Genomic DNA, 22,158 nt, shown 5'->3' with positions numbered 1-22,158 from the left:
AAATTTACTACTATTTATTATTAATAAAATGAGAGATTCTAAAAGTTTGCCATGAGGCAATACTAATTAAATCAGTTGCACAGTCTTCAAGTGGAACCAAACGAATTTTGAACAGGAGGTTTAACAGCTAAAGTTTCAGGGAGTAATTTTATCATCTTCCAATTCCCCCAAACCTTCTCACTACCCCTATCATCCCTTAGAAACATATGCACTTCACAAACAAGTGAACTGTCTTTCAGATTTCGTATCCTCTGTCAAACTATCATCGCCCATAAGTTGTTTGATTACATTGTCCTGGCCTTCATTTTCCTGAACTGCATCACTATTGCCCTGGAGAGACCACAGATTGAACAGAGAAGCACAGTGAGTACTATAACCTGTTCAGATGGACCATAGAATCTTAGGGGAGCAGAGTTCTTTTTACCTTTTGCACAATTAGGACATAGAAAGGATGTTGGAGAGTGTGGGGTTTTTTGTTTTTTGTTTTTTTGTTTTACAAACTTGGTAAAACAAGTCTATGGAGGAAATGGAAAATGGAACTTGACTAGTTTTACTAAGAATTAAATGTATGCCTCTGTTTCCAGTGGAAGCAGCTTTGTATATGTGTGATTGCATGTGTGAGCTTGGGCCTGCCACTACTAGTATGCAGCCCTAAACACCTTTTTACCAGGGTAATTTGGCACTCTGCCTGAAAAGGGCCCCCTGTCCTGAGTTAGAGTGATGATGTTTCTTATCTGTGTTAGTAAGTGTCAGAATATCTATTTTAGATAAATGTGTGTGACATAAAAGAGCATATGCTTGTAAAATACTTTAGCCATTCAGATGAAATCCTTGACAATATATTCTATGTGAAGAAAACGCTTCCTATCTAAAACTTCAGAATGGTACTTCCTTACTGTATTTTTCGCCCCATAGGGCGCGCCGGCCCATAGGGCGCACCTCATTTTGGGGGGGGGGGAATAAAGAAAAAAAATTACACCCCCCCCAGGCGCAGGGCTGGAGCGGGTGAAACCCGGGCTTCCCCCGACCCTAGCCCCCAGAACAGGCTGCTATCCGCAAGCCTAGGGAGCCCGGTGGGAAGTCGCGCTGGTCTCCCCAGGCTTGTGGATATCTTCCCGAAGCCCGGGGCGCGTGGCTCAGCGCGCTCCAGGCTTCGGGATGCAGGCAGCTCCCACCGCCAACCTCCAAACCAGGTCGGGGAACAGCGGGAAGGCGCGCTCTGCCTCCCTGCTGTCCCCCGAGCTTGTGGGGCTGGCGGTGGGGAAAAGCGCTGCTTTCCCCACTGCTAGCCTCCAAACCAGGTCGGGGAACAGCGGGAAGGCGCTCTCCACCTCCCCACTGTCCCCCGAGCTTGTGGGGCTGGCGGTGGGGAGAAGCGCTGCTTTCCCCACCGCCAGCCTCCAAACCAGGTCAGGTTTGGAGGCTGCTAACCGCAAGCCTTGGGAGCCCCACGGGAACTCCCGTGGAGCTCCCAAGGCTTGTGGATAGCTTCCTGAAGCCTGGAGAGCGAGAGGGGTTGGTGCGCACCAACCCCTCTTGCTCTCCAGGCTTCAGCGAAAGCCTGCATTCGCCCCATAGGATGCATACACATTTCCCCTTCATTTTTGGAGGGGAAAAAGTGCGTCCTATAGGGCGAAAAATACGGTACATTACTAGAACAGCAGCCAATGATAGTGAAAAATGAGGAAAACACATATCTTTCTCATGTATTGGAAATCTATACACCTGCCAATAAGAGGGAAGCTCATTGTGTACATGACAACACTGAAGATGAAAGTTAGATAAGATGATTTATCTGTGTGCTTTGGGGATTAGCTTTTAAATGTATAATCAGGAGAACATGCACACTGAAGACTGTTTTCACATTCCTGAGACGAGGCTTGCGAAATTCCACTTATGAACCTTGGGCACATAGCAGGCAGCACTTTCCAGCTCATGGCAAACTGTGTGAACAAGCCTCCCTTCTGCAAATGTAGGTCTAGGTGGGTTTGCAGGGACAGTCCAGTGTTGTGCCCGGTCGTGGGGGGAACCATAGCTTAGTGACAGAGGACACACTTTGAATGCAGAAGGCTCCAAACTCAATTCTTGACATCTCTAGTTAAAAGGCTCACCTGGCAAGTAATGAGAAGGTCTTCTGCTTGAGACCTGGGAGAGCTGCTGCTGGGCCAAATGAACATCTATATATGTTGCTGTTATAAGGCAGTTTCCTATGTTCTGTGAACAGTTTGCCACAACCACAGAAGAGCCACATACTTGATGTGATTGCTATGAGCACCATCTACATGAGGATTCTATTCAGTGGTGTAACAGTTCACAAGTGGGGGGCATGTTCACAACTGTGGCTCAGAATGCAGCAGCTTCATTTCCCCCCTGCTGCGTTTTAAGCTGCATTTGCACAGAGACAGGATGGGGCACAACCTGTTTGGTTTCCTCACCCCTGCAACCCCCCTCCCCCAGAACTCCCATTTATGAAGCTGTTATCTGTGCATGCACAATGGCTATTAGGGCGTGGTCACATGACTGCTAACTCTGCATCTAGTTTTCTAGTCAAATTGAAGCTGCTTTGAGGAGGAGACGCATCAAATAGCAGTATTTGTCAACAAAGTATAGGGTCAGCATGGATTGTGGCTCATGTCATGGGAATGTGACTTCTAAAACTAGCAGTGGGAGTGCACTGGGTGCAGTGTAACTGGCTATGTGACCATGCCCTTAGCTGTGTTTGTATCTCTTTTTTTAGGTATTTGTGAATGTAAATGAAAAGAAAACCTCAGTCGCTGGCCTGTTCACATTAATTTTTTATTTCTACCACATCCACTAGGAAATGATTGGGCCACAACAGTAGACTAGGAAGGACGGCAGCATATTATAATGTACTTGAGATGTTGGGTAGGGGGATGCTTTTGGCAGCTGACCTTAAAGTACCCTAGACTTTTAGATCCACCTGACTCTTAGCAACCAAGTAGGATTTGCCAAGCTCGTTGCAATGACTCAAACTGCAGAGCTCTTGCTAGATATATTCTGAGGCTGCCTTTGATTATTCCAGGAGAGAATCTTCCTTACGGTATCCAATTACATCTTCACAGCGATCTTCGTTGCTGAGATGACGCTGAAAGTAAGTCACTCATTGACAGCTACCAAGCCGTCCCCATTTCACTGACCCAACTAGCCCCTTCCAAGTCTGCCAGGGAGGCAAACATACCATTTGGGAGGGGGGCGACGGGTAAGGTACAAAGGGGTGCCATTTTCACAAATATATTTGTCAGAGTTGAAAGAGAGCAGACGCCCTTTTGGTGAATGTACATATATTGCTGCAAATAGGGCAGCAGTTCTTTGTCTATTCAGAGCACCATCCAATAGGCTTTGTTTGCCTATGATGATATCAGCACTTAGCAGAATCTGATGAGCTGTGAAGCATTTCAGCATCAATGTCACTGCATGACCCCTGGCTGGCTAGGGTAACTTTAGAAAAGAGAGAACCCAGGGTGGGGAGCAATGAGAATAGCACCCAAGAGACAGACGGTGGGGCAAATAATGGCAGCACTTTGAAAGTGATTTCAGGGGTTGTGTTTTTTTTCCAAATAAACATTTCTTCCCTCCTCCAAAGAAAGGATCCAGTACATTCACACACACACACACACCCCAAATGAGTAAATATTCAGTGTGGCCATATTTCTTGCTGGTCATATTTGTACAATTGCTTCCCACAGGCTGGCATGATAGGGAGTACGGAGAATTAAAACCAGTGCTTTTTTTTTTCTTTAAAAAAATGCTTAGGGGTACTCTCATTTTGACTCAAGAAAATCACCATTTTATAGTTCAAATTGGGGAAAATGAATACATTAAATGGACAAAAGTACAAAGTTTCATAAAATGTTTAGGGGTATGCATACCCCCAGAAAAAAGCACTGATTAAAACCCTTTCATTTCCAAATCTCAGAACTCCAAAACTTGAAATTATCTCTGTGGTGATGAAGGGATTTGTATATAGTATAAGCAGCAGCAGCAAGGAGATCATCAGGGCCTTGGTGGCTATTAGCAGCTTTTTAAAAAAGATATTTGTTAGAGGTGAAATCAGGCCCTCCTGTCCATTTTTTATTCCCCAGAGTTTTGGTTGTTCTTGTTTTTATTAGAAGAGAGCCAAGCATTATATCAGCGTCTGTGATCAGCTTTGCATTAACCCCATGCCTGTTCCCATCAAGAATTCTGTACCCAGGTGAAACCCTCAAGTATCTGCACTGTGTAGTAGTTCCAGGAGTGTAGCTCAGCGTTACTGCTTGACTATCACATTCTCCACACTCATACATTCTCTCATCTCCCCTAGGTAGTCTCCCTTGGCTTATATTTTGGGGAGCAGGCCTATCTCCGCAGTAGCTGGAATATCCTGGATGGCTTCTTGGTGTTCGTGTCCATCATTGATATTGTGGTTTCGGTAGCCTCTGCTGGTGGAGCCAAAATTCTGGGCGTGCTGCGAGTCCTCCGGCTGCTGCGTACTTTACGCCCTCTTAGGTGAGATCCAAAAGGCTAGTCTCCCTCCTCCTTTCTTTTGTAAGGACCCTGCTTCTGAACACCCAGGGAAAGCTTGTGTGGACTCCCAGATGTTTTGCCATGATAAAGGTTTTGGAAAGGGCAATAAGAAGGGTCAAGAGCTCAGGGCATCTTAGATACAGTCTGTGATGACAAGGCCGATCAAAATAGGAAAGAACAAGCAGGAAACAGGAAGAAATGCCAACGAGGGAAGAATGGAGAATGAAACTGATGGAATATGCAGAAATGGACAAATTAACGGGGAAAATTCGAAACCAAGGCGATCAGAGATTCACCGAGGACTGGAATAAATTTACAGAGTGTATCTAAACTGTGTGTGATCAGGAAATAACGCTTGTTGGATTTCAGGAAGCTCTGTGAAAAGAATAGATAGGAATGTCGCTTAAAAGAGAAGATAAAATAAGGATTGTTAAAGTGCAACATAAATTTAGGAAATGTGAGAAGTTGTGATAAATATGAAAATTGTCAGATAGGCTGATGGAAGTCTAAAAGATGTATAAGTTAAATTGGATGTTAAATTATAAATGGAATGGTTATTGGAAATTTGAATAAAAATTAATTAAAAAAAAAAAGCATAGAGGCAGGGAATGGGTGTATATGTATCCAGAGTCAGTTTTGACAGTAGCGATGGGGGAGAATTTAGACTTGAGTTTGCATTTAGGTACCTAATTTGCACTTTCAAAAGCAATATGCAAACCAAAGCACAGCTGTTCTTCGAAATTTTCATTGCTCTTAATGTTGTAATGCAATTGTCCAGCCATGTAATGTGTACAAAAATACATATATGGGGATGAATTGATGCCCTTGCTGGAAATCTGCCGTGTTGCTTTATGGGGCAAGCAGCTGTGCCGTGATACTTTTTAGAGAAGCTCTTCGTAAAGCATTGAGAAAAGCTTCTCTGTTCTACGTCTCCCTTATTGTTGCTCCTCACAGTGCTTCTTTTTCAGGGTTATAAGTCGTGCGCCGGGCCTGAAGCTTGTGGTCGAGACACTCATTTCATCACTCAAGCCCATTGGAAACATCGTCCTCATTTGCTGTGCTTTCTTCATCATCTTCGGCATTCTTGGTGTGCAGGTACTGTTGTTAATACATGGTTCTCTTCTTCCCCATTTTACCCTCACAGCAACCCTGTGAGGTAGGTCAGGCTGAGAGAGTGTGACTGGCCCAAGGTCACCCAATTGAGTTTTATGGTTGAGGAGGGATTTGAACCCGCGTCGCCTAGGTCCTAGTCCAACATTGCAGCTACTACACCACTCTGGTTCCTGTGTCTTTCAAACAAACAAAAAATAATATCCTACACAGTTTAAAAGGCCATAATTTGTTTAATTGGCCAAAGGTCTGGAAGAAGAGGAATGTTAGGCAGGCTCCCAGCTCATCCCTGAGAATGCAGGCACAGAGAAAGCAAGAACCTATTTGGATGAGCTTGAGATGTCATTTTCACTACTAAAAAGAAGTAAAAAACAAACATCAGGAAAGGAGGGGTGGGAAGTCAAGAAGGAATTTATATTAGGGAAAAACATTTTGTTTATGAGAATAAATATTTTGGAATATTTTTCGAGATTTAATAAAAAAATAGAGGAGGGGTCATATTCACTGTTTCACACTCCCACTTTGGTCCAGTTCTAATGTGATAGCTGGAAGGAATGCATTTCAAAATAATAAGAGTGCAAGGCTGGTGTTCAGGGCTACAGTAAGATTCAGCTGGACCTCAGGACCCAATGCTGAAATGGCATGTTGGCTGCTGGTCCAAACTGAAATGCTTGAGAGCGCAGATATCTACCTGCTGTTTTATTACAAAAAAGTGTTTTCCGTTAATTCCTGACTTTCCCCCACATTCCAAGCACTGGATCCACCCACGACTATTTGAAGAAGAAAGTAGTGACGTTCTCTTTTATTTTAGGCTCCTACTGCAGAGGTCTGCTGGAGTGGGTAGTGCTTCTATCATTTGGAAGAATGTGCTATACTTAATCTGTATGTAGGGATGGCAGTTTCATCATGTACGGGAAGTGCTAGAAAGCAGATGAGCTTCCTGTAACGTGTGAAGTCACCCTGAGATTTTCCAAATGCACAATCCAATCCCTGCCATATGGGAAAGGGAACTGGGGCAACAGATTTTTTTTAAGTCACCACCGAGTAAATTTATGTTGAAATGTCTGAGAAGTAGGGGATATTTTCCGAGTATTTAATTCATGGGAGCAGTATGCTCGCATTCAGCAAACCCAGTAACAATTTGGAACAGAATAACTCTAGACTGGCCTGGGGAATAGAATTGGGGGCATTTTGCTTCTGCTAGTCCCCATTCAGCTACTTTCTCATTTACCTACTTCCAAATGGGTGTCAGGGGGTTAATGACTCTCAGTTCACAATGGGCCTTAAACCAGGTGGCAGTCAGTGACCGAGAGGAGCAAGTTGCCTTGACTCGTAACCAAACTCAGGAGACCACCCTCCATTCCTAACAGCAAAATCTCTGACAAAGTGGTTTCTTCTTGCAGCTGTTCAAGGGGAAGTTCTACCACTGTCTGGGCGTGGACACCCGAAACATCACCAATAGGTCTGACTGCATGGCTGCCAATTACAAGTGGGTCCATCACAAATACAACTTCGACAATCTGGGCCAGGTAAATGTGGAACCCTCCAAGTTTCCTTAGACTCACTTTAGTCTCCCTGGTGTCTTCATCCCAAAAGGAAGGACTGTAACCTCAGACATGGATCCTTACATTGAAGGATGGGAGGTTGTAGTACTGCTGTTGAGAGCCTTCATCTTCAGAAGCGTATCCAGTTTTTCATTACCACATTGTAAGATAGATATATCTTAAGAATCAGAATTGCAAATGGCACAGTCCATCCAACATTAAGCGCTTCTAAGTCTCCTTGGTTTCAGCAGTAAAATCAGCACATTGAAACTAAACTAAACCAATCACGTTTTAATAAAAACGGCAATTAAAGCTTCAGTTAAGCATGCACTTACATGTCTATTGAGAAGTAAATACCATTGTTTAATGGGGTTGGCTCCCAGGTAAGTGGGTTAAAGAACTGTAGCCTTTACTCCATTACTAATTTCAGTGCTTAACTTTGGTTCAGATAATGCCTCAAGGTCTGGTTTGCTTTGGTTTGGTTGGTTGGTTGGTTTAAAATACTGATATACCTCATCTTATTGGAATAATATCAAGTTGGCGTACTGTACAATAAATGATTAATGCAAAGCAGCAATTCAGAAGCTGCTTTAAAAAATTCAATAAAAGCAGCGTATCTCAATTACGGTATCCAGGAATCTTTCAAGTGGTCTCAAATATAAGAGAAAGCTGAAGACCTCTGAGACCTAAAAGAAAAAAGAACGAGAAATAGCATGTTGAGGTTCTAGAACACGTAGAAAGCTGCCTTCTATTGAGTCACACCTGTATGAATTGTGTAGTTAAGTAACTGGCACATGGCCCCTTTAAGAGAAACAGGCATAGCCTAGGAGGCCAGCTGCTGCAGAGCTGACTCAGAGAAGTGGCCTGACTGCAGAAGTTTGTTACTACTTTATGTAGGCTCCCAGACCTTTTCAGAAATAAAGTTCATTAACTTGGCTTATAGTGAGTTTCTAGATAAACAGCTGAAGCCAACACACGGTGTCAGAAGTTTGATGGTAACACAAGACCATCAGTCCATCTAGCTCAGCATTGTCTGCACTGACTAGAAGTTGCCCTCCAGGCTTCCCTTCCAGCCCTACCACCTGGACACGACAGGAATTGAACCTTTAGATGCAAAGCAGACACCCTACTGTTGAGCTGTGGCCCTTCCCACCATAGGACATGTGCACATGATTTATGTGGAAAGGATAAACAGCTATGCATTATGAGGGATTAAACTGTAATAATTAATTGAAAATATTTTCAAATATCTTTTCAAAAGTCAGAATTTTAACTCTAATTCCAACGCTGTTGATGGTGCTAATCAGGATTTACTGGGCATGTAGGACAGGAAGGCAGGATCCTACAGACCCTGCACTGCATGGAGGGTGGAGATGAGGCCTGCCACCACAATCCTGCCTTGCAGCAGCACATGTTCAGTATGCTCTGTTTAGTTGTGTGAACAGGGATATCATTTTCATGCGGTTTACGTTGTATGCTATCTTAAGAGACCTGGTGGCAAGTTTTAAATGGAAAGAAATCAATCGGGGGGACGGTGTTTACAAGGGACAAAGAAAAAAGGACTACAAATAGTGTGTTTAGATTCCAGTAAAGCATGTTCAGGCCGGACATTAGAGAAGATCTCCTTGCAAAAAGAACTGTTGGGGAAATGAAAATGGTTGCCTAGGGAAACTGCCGAGTCTCAGCCTCTGGAGGCTCTTAAGGGAGCAAGCAGAGCGAGTGTTTATGGAGGATGCTTTACATTTCTGATTAAAATATTCTAGCTTCTTTCCCTGTTTGCATCCAGTTGAAATTCACTCTCTAATCTGTATGTTTTCTTAATGGATGCTCCATACTTCTCCCATAATATTCTCCCAGTGTTGGTGGAGGGAGGCCTCTTGAAGTGTCTTGGAATCTTTTTTGAAGGGTCAACTTTTGCATGGAGTGCAAATTTTCCATGCTGGAGTGAGACGTGGCAGGGAAGAGTTCAGAGCCAGTTCTAAAGGGAGATAAGTGGGTTCTTAAAAAATTATAATCAGATGCATGCCACAGTCCTTCCTGATACTTTTCATGTTTCCCTTTTTTGCAACCCCTTGGATTTGATAGATTTGTGACATTTTAGCAAGGAATGGCGTGTATTGTGAGGAGTTATTTTCTAAACTAACAGTGTGACTGAGCTGATCTGGTGTTTCTCTAGGGACGAATTTCTCAGAGGACAGCTGTCTGGCAGCACTTCCTTCTCTCTCTTCCCCCTTTTCACAGGCAAATTCTTTTCCCTCTCCCATCAACTTTTCCTGGAGAACTTTGGCAGGGTGGTGGAGGAAGAAGGAAGGAAAGGAGCTCTCTGTTTTTTTGCTATTCATTTGTGTGCATCAAATAGTCAACCCCTGAACCAGTCAAAAGCTGACTCACTTTCATGTGTTGCAGGCTTTGATGTCACTCTTTGTACTGGCTTCCAAAGATGGCTGGGTCAACATTATGTACAATGGACTGGATGCTGTGGCTGTTGATCAGCAGGTATGGAACTTGCTTTACAAAATGATCATTCATGTTGCTTTCAGCTGGGTTGTTAAATAGGCTCGATGAGCCATCTTTGATGACTCCTAATTGTTTTGCTATGTACCTCCCCAAGTACTAGGAAGTTATAGGGGGAGTGGTTAAGTTTCTTCTGGATAACATAGTGCAGCAGGCCATTTTTCATGAATTCTCTATGACAAAAGACATTGAGTGAGCATAGACAGAGCACTCTTTTTCTGGTCAATGTCTGTTTTGCATGTGTTCATTCATAAAGCCAATCCTCCCTGTTTCTGCATAAAAAAAGACCCTGCAATTTAAAATATATATGTTTGAACATATTTTCCTAATGGTATTTTCTCGCAAAGTGCATTTTTCTAAATTTATGTCATCATGAAAACATGCATTTCTAGATGCATTTTAGTACTTTTTTTGAGTGCGGGAGCTGCATTGCAAAATTAGAAGTGCAAACTCCAAAAGATTACCCATTTCTGACCTGCATTTTAGTATTAGAGATCAGGTCAGATTGTAGCAGAATTTGGGAATAACAGATTTCTCAGGTGACCCTCCCTTCTAATATGTCCTCTTGCTGTATGCATTGAACTGCCTTTCTGAGTACCTCTGCAATGCCAAATCTCTCTCTCTCTCTCTCTCTCTCTCTCTCTCTCTCCAGTTCTCTATTCTCTCCTCAAAACTTGCATTTTCCCCATGGCCTTTAGTGGATACTCTTGATCCTCATTCCCAAGTGTAAATAGGCTTTAAATGCGCATCAAGACATTTGCCCGCAGTCCTCTCTCCTTCTCTTCTCTATCACTCCCTCTCACTGCTGTTTCTCTCCTGTTTTCAGCCCCCTCCAAACAAACTCTTCATTGAGCATTTATTCTGACTTTTTAATGCAACAGTTATGCAATGAGAATTCATCCGCGGTTGCTTTGTGAGATGTTTGTGCATCTTTCTGTTAACCATTGATTTGCATTTTTAAAAGCAGATTTGTTGCTCTAGGTCAACAGCATGCTTTAATCCACTTTCATTGCACAAACCAACAGTGCAAGTATATGCTCGAATCCCTTCCACGAATTTGCCACAGTCTGGAGGCGCCCTTAGAGTATAAGTTCCTTATTTAACTGTACTAGGATTGTATATACACCTTGCATTGAAAGCACATTGCTTCCCTCAGAGATTTCTCAGATTGATTGGTACTATTTTCATGCCGGGCCATTCCGTTTTTACTGCAGTTTGTCCTCATCTAATTTGTAGTGGGTGTAGCTTTTGTTTTCTGTGCGTGCAGACATGGCATATCTCTCAGGTAACTAGCATGGAGAAAATTGTTTTAATGCTCCCACGTTTATTCTTTTTGCATAAACTTCTGCCAATCACTGTCGTCGTCTTCTTTATCTCTTAATGGCTTTGCAGTAGTATCATGTGTCCTTTGGGGCATGATGGCAGACTCTTCAGATTGATGATCACTTGCGGCAATTCCCACCCTAGGCAGGGCTTTTCACGGCTGGCAGCTAAAATCTGCTGCTGTTCCTGTTCACTTTAATAATGCAAGATCACTTCCCTAATGCAGATGGCAGTTGCACAGGACCTAAACAGTGACGGTGATATATTACACCCACACTGTGAACGCAACTTGTTTTCTCAGTATAGCAGAATGGTTTTCAGCTGGTCTTGTTTGGAGAGAACCATTTCTAGCACAACCTCACAACAGTTCTAGGGCAGCCAAAATATGTGTACAAAATGGTTTTTACCTACATGGGAATAAGGACAAGAAGAATCTGTCAATTTTTGTTCTCTCAGTTCTGCATTTTTCCAAACTGAATTTCAGTTCTCCACACCTGTGCAGCGATTCGTGAGTTTTCTTTTAAAGATCCATATAAAAATTCACCAGCATTTTAGTGTGGATTTCTCCTATTGAACAGTGCCTGTGACATAAATTACTTACCAATGACGCCGCCTTCTCCTTATTAATTCTTGTGAGAGTTCTTCACTCTCCTGCTACATATGCAGAATGACTCCCACCACAAACAAGGTTTCTCCCCCTTTCCAGTACATAGAATTAAATTCCATGCTGGATTTGTTCTACAATGAGTAAAACACTTTAAAACAAAAACAAAAACAGGGCTTTGTTTTTAAAATAATCTGGAAAATCCTTAGACTGTTGACCTCGACCCACTTACCTGAAACTTGGGAATTACTTATTCAGAGTAGACATGCATAGGATTTGACCGTTCCATTTCTCTAGCTTAGCTTCATTACCCATCTGGATATTCTCTTTGGCATCTCAGGCAGCAAATATACACACAGGGCTGCAAAATTACTTCACTGAAAAATGCTGTTGTGCCTGTACTAATTTCTGATATTTAATGACTTGATAATAGTGATCAAACATTAATAATTTGTGTATACATTGCTAAATGAGTTCTTCAGAGAATTATTGTAATTATCCTAGTCTTCTTCTCTGATACTGTAATTATTATTCTTGTATTCCAGCTACCAATATTATTAATCTAAATACTAATGCCACCCCCACACAGAAAGACACGCATGTCAAATCCTTTTCGGACACTGTTTCAATAAGCTCTTAACACTGCACTCCTGGTTTGTATTCCCCCCAAAAGTTTAGAGTGCAGGAAAAAATGATACTGTTTTGGAATTTGATCAAGATCATCGTGTGCAATAGCCCAATAAATCTGAGAGCTTTAAAAAAATAATTTAAAGCACTTTTTAATTGAGTGGGAGAGTTTAAAAATTAGTTGGACTGATTGTTTTGCTTTTCCTCTGTACTTCATATAAATTATGAATATTCCATGCAACAAACCTGCAAGATATAACACTATTATTATCCCCTTATTGTAGATTACAAGGGTAGGACTGAGGATGAAATACAGTAGCTTGACCTGACCACTCAGAGAAGCAGGAACCTTCCCAGCTCAATATTCATTCTCCTCAACATGACACTGCTCTAGTTTTTTTATTGCTGCCCTATTAATTAAAACCATCCTCATGATGGACAGAATGGATGAATGTCACTGTGATGGCAGTACTTTTGTTCATGCACCATGCCTTCCCTAGTAGCAGGAAAGAAAAGAACCGGCAGTCAAGGAAGGATTGCCTGTAAACTCTCCTCAATAAATCACAAATATCACTCTCCACTGCTTGAGGGGAGGGAGGATGTGTCCTGCGCCACATTTCCATGAAGTTTGGGTCTCCCATTGGTCATAAAAAACATAAATTATTGCCGTCTTCCTTGATTTCCAGAAATCTCTGATTTCCTTCAACAAAATCATCTTCTTGGTCTTTCCTCTCATAACGTGCTAACTACAGTCTCTGTCTGTCTGTCTGTCTGTCTGTCTGTCTGTCTGTCTGTCTGTCTTTTTAATTCCAGCCAGTGACCAACAACAACCCTTGGATGCTCCTTTACTTCATTTCTTTCTTGCTCATCGTCAGCTTCTTCGTCCTCAACATGTTTGTAGGGGTGGTGGTGGAGAACTTCCACAAATGTCGGCAACACCAAGAGGCAGAAGAGGCCCGGCGGCGGGAAGAGAAGCGCCTGAGGCGCCTGGAGAAGAAGCGTAGGAGTAAGGAACAACCTAAGTGTTTTGTTGGTTCGTAGGCTGAAGTTTTCTGAGAAAAAAAACTTATCATTTTTTATTAAAAACAACAACAACGAATACAACATCGCTAACCCAGGTGACTGCATTTTACCTCCACAGTCAGAGGAAACCATGTGAAAAGGGAGAGAGAGCTGTTGCTCTTGGGCTTCTCACAGGCCACTGTGAGAACAGGGTGCCAGACTAGAGAGTCCATTGGCCTGACCCAGCAGGTGCTTATGTTCTTAATGTGTATGTGGGTGGCAAAACTGTGAGAGCTGTTTGCCGCTTGGTCAAATGTCATTGAGCATCTGCCCCCAAAAACCTGTTAACATCACCTGTTCTTTGGGTAGATGGCGCCCATGGCTATCTCTATCTCTTTCAGTCATCATATTCTAAGACAGGCTTGGAACCAAGAGAATCCCGTTTCAATGTGCCTCTTATTTGTGCGGGTAGTTTTGTGTGTACATGATTTAATGAGAAAAACACACATACCCCCAAATGCACCTGGATGTGAATTAGTCCAGCCTTTCCTCTCCCCTTGTCTGCTCCTTAAACCCCTTTGAATGCACCTCTGTCCCAGAACCATGGAAGTCCCTGTAACTTCTCCTTACTTCAGATTTTCCTTTTCTGGAGATGTTTGCTTCCTGTGCTCATTTGAAAACTCAATTTGTTGGAGCATGAAATGCTGGTTTAGTATCATTTCTACAAACACAGGACTAACAGATTCTTTCTGTCCCTCCCCTCTCCCCTCTCCTCCCCTCTTCCCTTTCACTTACTCACTCTCATTTCTGTTTTCTTCCCCGTCTTCTGGTTCCCTTTTATTACATTCTTTTTTTCCTTTCCTTTCACCTCGCTCCCCTTCCTCCATTTCCATTCTTTCCTTTCCTTGCCTCTTCTCTGTTCTTCCTCTTCCCTCCCTCCCTCCCTGGATTGCTCCCCTTGCCACTCCCATGGCAGAAGCACAGCGCTTGCCGTATTATGCCACCTACTGCTCTGTCCGCCTCCTCATCCATTCAGTCTGCACCAGCCACTACTTGGACATCTTCATCACTTTCATAATTTGCCTCAACGTTGTCACTATGTCCCTGGAGCACTACAACCAGCCAATGGTGAGTGAGTTCAAGGGACTAAATCCCACCTTTATGCCTTCCTCCTCCTTCCTTGTTCTCCTCCCCTTTTCACAAAGAGCTGCTTTTTACATAAAGTAGAGAATAGGTGTCTAGCAATTAGGAGTAAAATGGTATTAGAAGATGAGTTGGGAACAGGCTACAGAGAGAACTACAGTGGTACCTCGGGTTACAGACGCTTCAGGTTACAGACTCCGCTAACCCAGAAATAGTACCTCGGGTTAAGAACTTTGCTTCAGGATGAGAACAGAAATTGTGCTCCAGCGGCGCGGCAGCAGCGGGAGGCCCCGTTAGCTAAAGTGGTACCTCAGGTTAAGAACAGTTTCAGGTTAAGAACGGACCTCCGGAACGAATTAAGTTCTTAAACAGAGGTACCACTACACTCACAAAGCAAAGAACAGCAGGTCCCCTTTATTACAAAACTTGCTTTATTAGGGCCTGTGTCTGGTCACTATATAGTTTCACTAGAGCCACGTGCTATATGATTGTCCACCTTGCCAGTTGAAAAGTTCCGTGATAAATATCACTGTGCAAAATTGTCCATAAATTGAGCCAGATCTAACAGGATAAGTACAGCAAATAGGTACAAACTAATAATAATAATAATAATAATAATTTATTATTTGTACCCCGCCCATCTGGCTGGGTTTCCCCAGCCACTCTGGGCGGCTTCCACAAAAACCAGAAATACACTAAAATATCACAGATTAAAAACTTCCCTGAACAGGGCTGCCTAATGGTGAGGAGCTCATGTCTGATGTTATAGGTTTGTGGGGGGGCAGAATCCCCTAAATTCCTGCATGCTAGATACTCCCCATAATTTCTGGAGTCAGTAAAAGTTAGAATTAATCAATGTTCGATTAAACTTCACCAAACATGGAAAACCCCTGACTTTAATTATGCTAACAAGCCAAGCCAGCTTTGCAGAGCTAGCTGGATGGGCCATTAGCAGAGGTCAAAGGTCAGTAATGGCCCATCCAGGAAACCATCAGAGGGCAAGATTGCCAGACAAGAGGGAGTGGGGGCCCTTCTTTTCTGGGTGCTAGTGGGCGACCACAGTCTCTGTTGTGTCTCAAAAGGGAGCACAGACCCTGGTAAGCATGTCTGCAACCCCAGGACTTTTGCACTACTCATGGAGATTGGGGTGGCATGCAACCCTTATTTTTTCCGCTTTCAAAGTGCAGTTTGCCAGATGAGATGTGTATTTCTTAATCCAACCTGTTTGCTACTCCTTGTTTCCCATTTCGCTTCATGTCCAAAGGAGTTTGTCATCTAGTGGGGTGGGGGATGGCATGATCCTAGAGAGAGAATCCTTCCTGTCTATTTCTCCTAAACCAAAATGATGCTGTTACCAAAACACACACAGTACTAGTGTGGCTTAGTTGAAGAAATGAATTCTTGGCTCTCAGAATCAAATATATATGACATAAGATTAAAAGGTCTTTTCCCTCTGGGTAAGTACATCCTGCTCAGTTCTGTATTCATGCGTGCCAGGAAACCTCTGCCTCCAGAGCCTGCTATCTTCAAGAGGCAGGGTCTTTAATTTCTAAGATCTGAAGTGGGCAGAACTGCAGTCATTAACTCACCTTCTCTTTCTGTTAGGCTTCAAGAACAATTTTTGTCAGGATTCCTATGGTTTATACCTTGTTTCTCCTCCTGCATCCCAGTTTCTTTTGGGTTTTGCTTATAAGCTCATCATCCTATCTCCTCCCTCCCTCCTTGTTACACCCGTCAAATCTTCAAGTAGGAGACATCTCTCTTCGCCTCCTTGTATGTCACTTTCCCAACCTGTTAATTATTCTGGCATAATGGAATGCCAATAAAATGCTTTAAGGTGGCTCAAGCATATGGAACTCCAGATATGCCAGACATAATTATCCGAACTCTTTCTAGTGAGTTGCAGGAGCTTCATACAATTTTGAAAAAGTCTGCTAACTTCTTCAGAAAAAAACAAAAAAAAAAATCCTTCCAGTAGCACCTTAAAGACCAACTAAGTCAGTTCTTGGTATGAGCTTTCGTGTGCATGCACACTTCTTCAGATACCACTTCTTCAGAAAACTTAGTTTCCCGCTTCCTCAAAAAAGATGAAGAGCTGTTGCCCATAGATTGTTCTCTTTGGAGACCCCTCATTTATTTACTGATCAGTTAATTTGTGAAAGTTGTCCCACTGTACTGATGCCAGAAGTGGCATGTAATGATGTTTGGATTCCTTTCATACCACCCACCTTCCAACGATACAATCGTTCAGATGAACAGAGATTGTTCAGAGCAGAAGCATAGCTTGATAGCCCTGTGGCACAGAATGCAACGTGACTCATTTCCATGGAATGCAGTATGACTCATAAGCCTGCATCTAATACCAAGTCCTGTCCTGGTTTAAACTCTACTACAACATATTTGTGATGAGATTAATACTTCAGAAACAAGGGTGCAGTCTTACCACAGCATCCCTTAGAGCAAGCCCTTAGAGCTACAGCCATTGCCCTGGCCAACCTGTTTCTTCTCTCAAGTGCCTCTGCGCCCCCTTCTCCAGTGTTGTTTTCAGTACTACTGTTTCCCCCCCGAAATAATCACCATCATCACCATCATTAATACTTCTAACCCAGCTTTCACCCTGCAAGATCACAGAGCAGTAGACAACAATGAAATAAACATATCACAAATACATCGAACCAATAAGCAAAAGGATTAAACCAAGTACATGTACAGTGGTACCTCGGGTTACATACGCTTCAGGTTACAGACTCCGCTAACCCAGAAATAATACCTTGGGTTAAGAATTTTACTTCAGGATGAGAACAGAAATCATGCTCTGGTGGCGCAGTGGCAGCTGGAGGCCCCATTAGCTAAAGTGGTGCTTCAGGTTAAGAACAGTTTCAGGTTAAGAACAGACCTCCAGAACGAATTAAATACTTAACCTGAGGTACCACGGTATAGCAAATCAACTCTCTTAACAGTTCATCCAGACCATACGTTTAAAGCACATGGCTTCCATCAGAAAATCCAGGGAACTGTAGTTTGTTAAGTGTGCTAGGAATTGTAGCACGGTGAGGTGTAAATTAGTGTCCCCAGGATTCTTTGGGGGAATCTGTTGGAAAAATGCCTGGGAAGGCCACCACCTTCCCAAGACACCGGCGCGTCTCTCCAGTGGTCACCCTCTGGCTGTAAATCTTCCTCAGTCCAGAGAGACCGGTGATAAGCGACCCCTCCCTCCTGAGAGGAGCACGCTCATTTTCTGGCATCTCATAACAGAAGAAAGAGCCAATTAGTAGCTCTAAAACTACTTTATTTACAGTCTATATACAAAGAATCCATCAGCACGTCTGTGCTCTCTCAGCATCAGTACAGAACAGCCTAACACAGAGAAGTGAAACTAACTTCCAACAGTACTGAGGCTTCCAGTCTCACGCTCTCAGACACTCACTTGATATAAACAACATAGTGCTACTTGCTGGACAGCTTGGTGGATAAAAATCCTAACAGAATCCAGGTGCATTAAGTGAGCTTTAGCACTCTTCTCCTGAATGCCTGCCCAAAGAGAGATGTTGGCAAGAAGTCATCCATTAAGAGGACCACAGCATTTCCACAGGGAGGGAACTTTATAACCAAGAAGGCCACCACAAACCCTTTCCTAGGTCACCACATCAGGAGCCATGGTAGTTGCTAGGGCTTCCTCTTCAGATCTGGGGAGATATTGTGCAGACTATTTGTTTTGCAGCCCCTTCAAAAGACATGTCCTCAAAGATTCCCCTCTCACACAAAAGAAGGGGGGTTCACATAGCAGCAATGTAGGTAAGAGGCATTTACTTGGCTGTGCAAAATTTGGCATTTGGGGTTTTTTAAGCCATGGAAAGCTGCTACAAAACAATAAAAGACCAGCCAGTCATCATGGAAGAATGAATCATGTATGAACTGTAAGCAAGGTTGAAACAGGCAAATCTCAGCAAGAAACAAAACAGAAAGGAACTAAATGTTAAGATACTTGAGGTACTGTATACCACTGCAGACATAGCCTTTTGATAGCTCAGTATTCAAGAATCCTAGAAATATGTAGATATATTTGTAAAAAGTAGCAGAGGTGGGTTTTCTCCTACAAGGAACACTGCTTTCTCCTGCCTTCACTAGACCTCACATACGTTCAGCTGCCAAATTAAATTCTAGGTGTGTCTTCCTTGACACCCCATGAACCAGGTGGGATGTCCACTTTGCCTGCACACCCACAATACACTTAAAACACATGACTCCTCCCCCCCCCAAGAATCCTGGAAACTGTAGTTTACCCCTCACAGAGCTACGATTCTCAGCATCCTTAACAAACTCCAGTTCTCAGGAATCTTTGGGGTGGGGAACATGTTTTAAATGCATGTTATATTATTGGATGCTTACTATTTGTTTATTTGTTGCATTTATATACCGCCTTTCTGCCAAGGCACCCAAGACGGTTTACAATTTTGAAATATTAAAGCAGTCAATATGTAAAATGTAAAATCAGCACTGCAGTGGAGGAGACAGTCAGACTCAGCAAGCCCTGATGTTATAATTATTTTGTTTCCCCCGCCAGATGTTGTCTTTCCCTGCTCCATCACTCTCTTTTTCTTCCTCAGAGGGCAGACGGTGTCCGTTGAGCCCTTTTTATGGGGTAGTTTTCTACCCCAAATGTGATTTCCAGTGTATCTTGGGGTAGTCATTTGTCCAGCATTTTGTTTTGTGTTTTAAAGTGGGAGAGGTTACTTTTGAAAAATTGCTCTGAGGAAAGGGGTGTTATCACTGACACAGGGACTAGTCATTAGCGTTTGCTACAAACTGGTGGGTTTGTTGCAAACAGCTTTCCTGAACTCAGTCTAGGAGAAAAGATTGTGCATGTGCTCAAAATCAGTAAGTATGCTTCCACACCTTCTTCCTTTTGATTCTCACAGACCGGTCAGGGAACTTGATGACATTAATGTTCCCTTTTCTTTCAATTCCTAGTCTCTGGAGACTGCCCTCAAGTACTGCAACTACATGTTCACCACTGTGTTTGTCCTGGAAGCAGTTTTGAAGCTTGTAGCCTTTGGGCTGAGACGTTTCTTCAAAGACAGGTGAGCCGGAAAGAACGTGAGTCATACCCTGTGGCACACAGAAGATCAGAGGTGACACATTCTGTGTTTGGAATGCCATTCACTACCTGACCTACTGTATTTGAATTAGCATGAATTTGGGGAGAGGGGACTCTGACCACAGACATTTTTACAAAGTAATGCTTAGGGCACCCTTCCTCACTTGGTACCCTCCGGGAATTTTAGTTTCTGCCTCCCATCATCCATGACCATTGGTCATGCTGGTTGGGGCTGATGGGAGCAGTAGTCTAAAACAGCTGGAGGGTGCCAGGTTGGAGGAGGTTGGCTTAGAAGGAAGCCTCTTTCCTTGGAAGGAAATACAGGTGACATGGATATCAAGGCATTCCTTCACTCAGTGAAACTCTCCAGTCATTTCCCACCAGCTTGGCCACCACTTTGCCTTTATAAACTGTTTGTCTTCTATTTATCTCTTAGCTCCTTCCCTAATCACCATTCCTCAGGGACACACTTACCATGTCCCAAATTCAGTCCAGTTAAAGAATCTAAGATATTGGGGCGGGAAATGCTGCTGCCAATCAAAGTGAACAATATTGAATCAGTATAAAGCATTTTGATGTATCATATTTAAAAAATGTGCCTCCCCACCTGCCAAATAATAATCAAATACCATGCAAATATAAATTCTCATCCAAGCAAACAGAACAGCCAAAATAAAGGATGTCCGTTTGCTTAATTGGCATGCTCATTTATTTAATTAGCAAACACAGATTTCCATGTTTTGTTCCATTTTTTTTTAAAAAAAGGAACCTTTGATAAGTACAGCATTACAAATAACTTGTTGATAAGCTGTGCCTAGTTTGAAAGTGTGTCATTTATGAAAATTGTCAAAGGAATAAATTGATTCCCATCTCTTAAAGGTGGAACCAACTGGACCTGGCCATTGTTCTGCTCTCAGTCATGGGCATCACACTTGAGGAGATTGAAATAAATGCTGCCCTTCCCATCAACCCCACCATCATCCGTATCATGAGAGTGCTGCGTATTGCCCGAGGTGAGCTACAGAGGGAGCTACAGAGCACAGACTGACCAATAGGCATGTTTCGAGAAGGACGAGGAAGGGCTGTGGCTCAGAGGTAGAGCATACACTTTGAATGCCAAAGGCCCCAGTTTCTATGCTTGGCACCCCCCAACAAGGTTGAGAAGGACTCCTTGCCTAAAACCCTGGAGAGCCATGTCCAGTCAGTAGACAGTATTGAGCTAGATGTGCCAATGGTCTTCCTATATTCCTATGTTCCTAATGTATTAGTAGGAGACTAGACTGAGGAAGACTAAGCAACTTGGAGTCTCTGCTAAATCACATATTGGGCCTCACATGCCCTTGATGCTTGTGAAATTTGTCATCTTCTGTGTGTGTGCAAGAGCCACACAGATGCAGTCATTCTGGCATCTTTCTCCTACCATGCTTATCCAATGTGACTCTTCAGCATGCGTAGCAGGGCTCTTCTTAACACCATGCAGGTTTCCAGTGCTCTGAATTTTCCACAGAACTATGAACTTGAGCAGGGCTGCTTTCTGACTGACAACTGAGTAACACTCAACTAACTGGGACTTTGCCAGACATATTGCCAGACATTCACATGTACCTGTGCAAGTGATGCTGCCAGAGTTCAGAACTGGAGGTGTTTAGAGCATGAACTTCCCCAGTTAGCCATGTATGGGCTAATTACGAGTTGAGCCAAACATCTCCAGAACCCAGGCCCCTATAGTAATTAGTGTGGGGACCTATTTCCTCTGACATTTACCTGGTGACACCCAAATCAATGAGAAGTACGGCTGTGCTGCTGCAACCTTTGTTAGGCTGCACAGGACCACTGAGAATGCCAAGGGCATTTTTGGTCCTTGCAATTTTGGTCCTTGGTAAGAATCCTCTGAATTCTGGTACCCAAGAGAGTATGCTCATCTGTATAGTGGCGAGGGCACCATAATTACTGGGAACTATCATTTCAGAAACAGAAGGGGTTAAATGGAGAGGAGGCGAGTGGCTGAGAAAAAGAGACTGGGTGGTGGGGAGAAAAAGATGAGATGTTGGCAGGAGTGTTCTCTAATCAGACACATTAGGGAGAAAAACCAGCAACAGGACCATTGCTTGGTTTGCTGATCCTGTGTGAAAAGCCACCCACTTTGCTTTTCCCCCCATGACAGTTTTGAAGCTCCTGAAGATGGCGACTGGAATGCGAGCATTACTGGACACAGTCGTGCAAGCACTGCCACAGGTAAATGAAGCCATATCTTTTTACAGAGGATTTTGCACTAGTTTTTTGTTTTCATTTAAGAGTCAAAACATTTAATTATGAGATGGGCTGAGGCTGCCATTCCTGAGGGGAAAAGAAAGTAGGCCTTGGCTGCCAACAGCTCAACCCTAGGCTTATTTATTCAGAAGTAAATTCTGTTGCATTCAAGAGGACTTGCTCCCAAGTATGGGAGTGTAGAATTGTGCAGCCCAAGGCTGAACTCCCAAACATACTTACTGAGGAGTAAGCTCCACCAGGCACAGTGGGACTTCCTTCTGAGTAAGCCTTCCTGTGACTGCATTGTACATGTTACAAATTCTGAAATTTTGAAAGCACAGTTATTTTATCTTCTGCCTTTTGGATAAGCGGTTGGTATCGCCGCTCCCACATTCTTTTCTACAAATAAGATATCCGAT

At 43.2% G+C, this 22,158-nt stretch overlaps 1 protein-coding gene across 5 annotated transcripts in view; it reads left to right on the top strand.

Moving 5' to 3' along the window:
* The window catches only part of CACNA1I (calcium voltage-gated channel subunit alpha1 I), a 361,276-nt gene that overhangs the window by 317,154 nt on the left and 21,964 nt on the right, over nt 1–22,158 (top strand). For all 5 annotated transcript variants that reach the window (XM_081928146.1, XM_081928148.1, XM_081928149.1 and 2 more), the window contains 11 exons: nt 240–363; nt 3,044–3,112; nt 4,322–4,506; nt 5,493–5,619; nt 7,038–7,163; nt 9,585–9,674; nt 13,060–13,252; nt 14,225–14,376; nt 19,363–19,472; nt 20,369–20,502; nt 21,654–21,724. In XM_081928146.1, the coding sequence (XP_081784272.1) occupies nt 240–363; nt 3,044–3,112; nt 4,322–4,506; nt 5,493–5,619; nt 7,038–7,163; nt 9,585–9,674; nt 13,060–13,252; nt 14,225–14,376; nt 19,363–19,472; nt 20,369–20,502; nt 21,654–21,724 (1,381 nt within the window). The remainder of the gene's footprint in view (nt 1–239; nt 364–3,043; nt 3,113–4,321; nt 4,507–5,492; nt 5,620–7,037; nt 7,164–9,584; nt 9,675–13,059; nt 13,253–14,224; nt 14,377–19,362; nt 19,473–20,368; nt 20,503–21,653; nt 21,725–22,158) is intronic.

Source organism: Podarcis melisellensis (genome assembly GCF_964234715.1).
Source record: "Podarcis melisellensis genome assembly, chromosome: 10".
In the NCBI taxonomy this organism is placed as follows: domain Eukaryota; kingdom Metazoa; phylum Chordata; class Lepidosauria; order Squamata; family Lacertidae; genus Podarcis; species Podarcis melisellensis.
The sequence above is the reverse complement of the archived record's forward strand: the minus strand, read 5'-3'. Positions and strand labels throughout refer to the sequence as shown.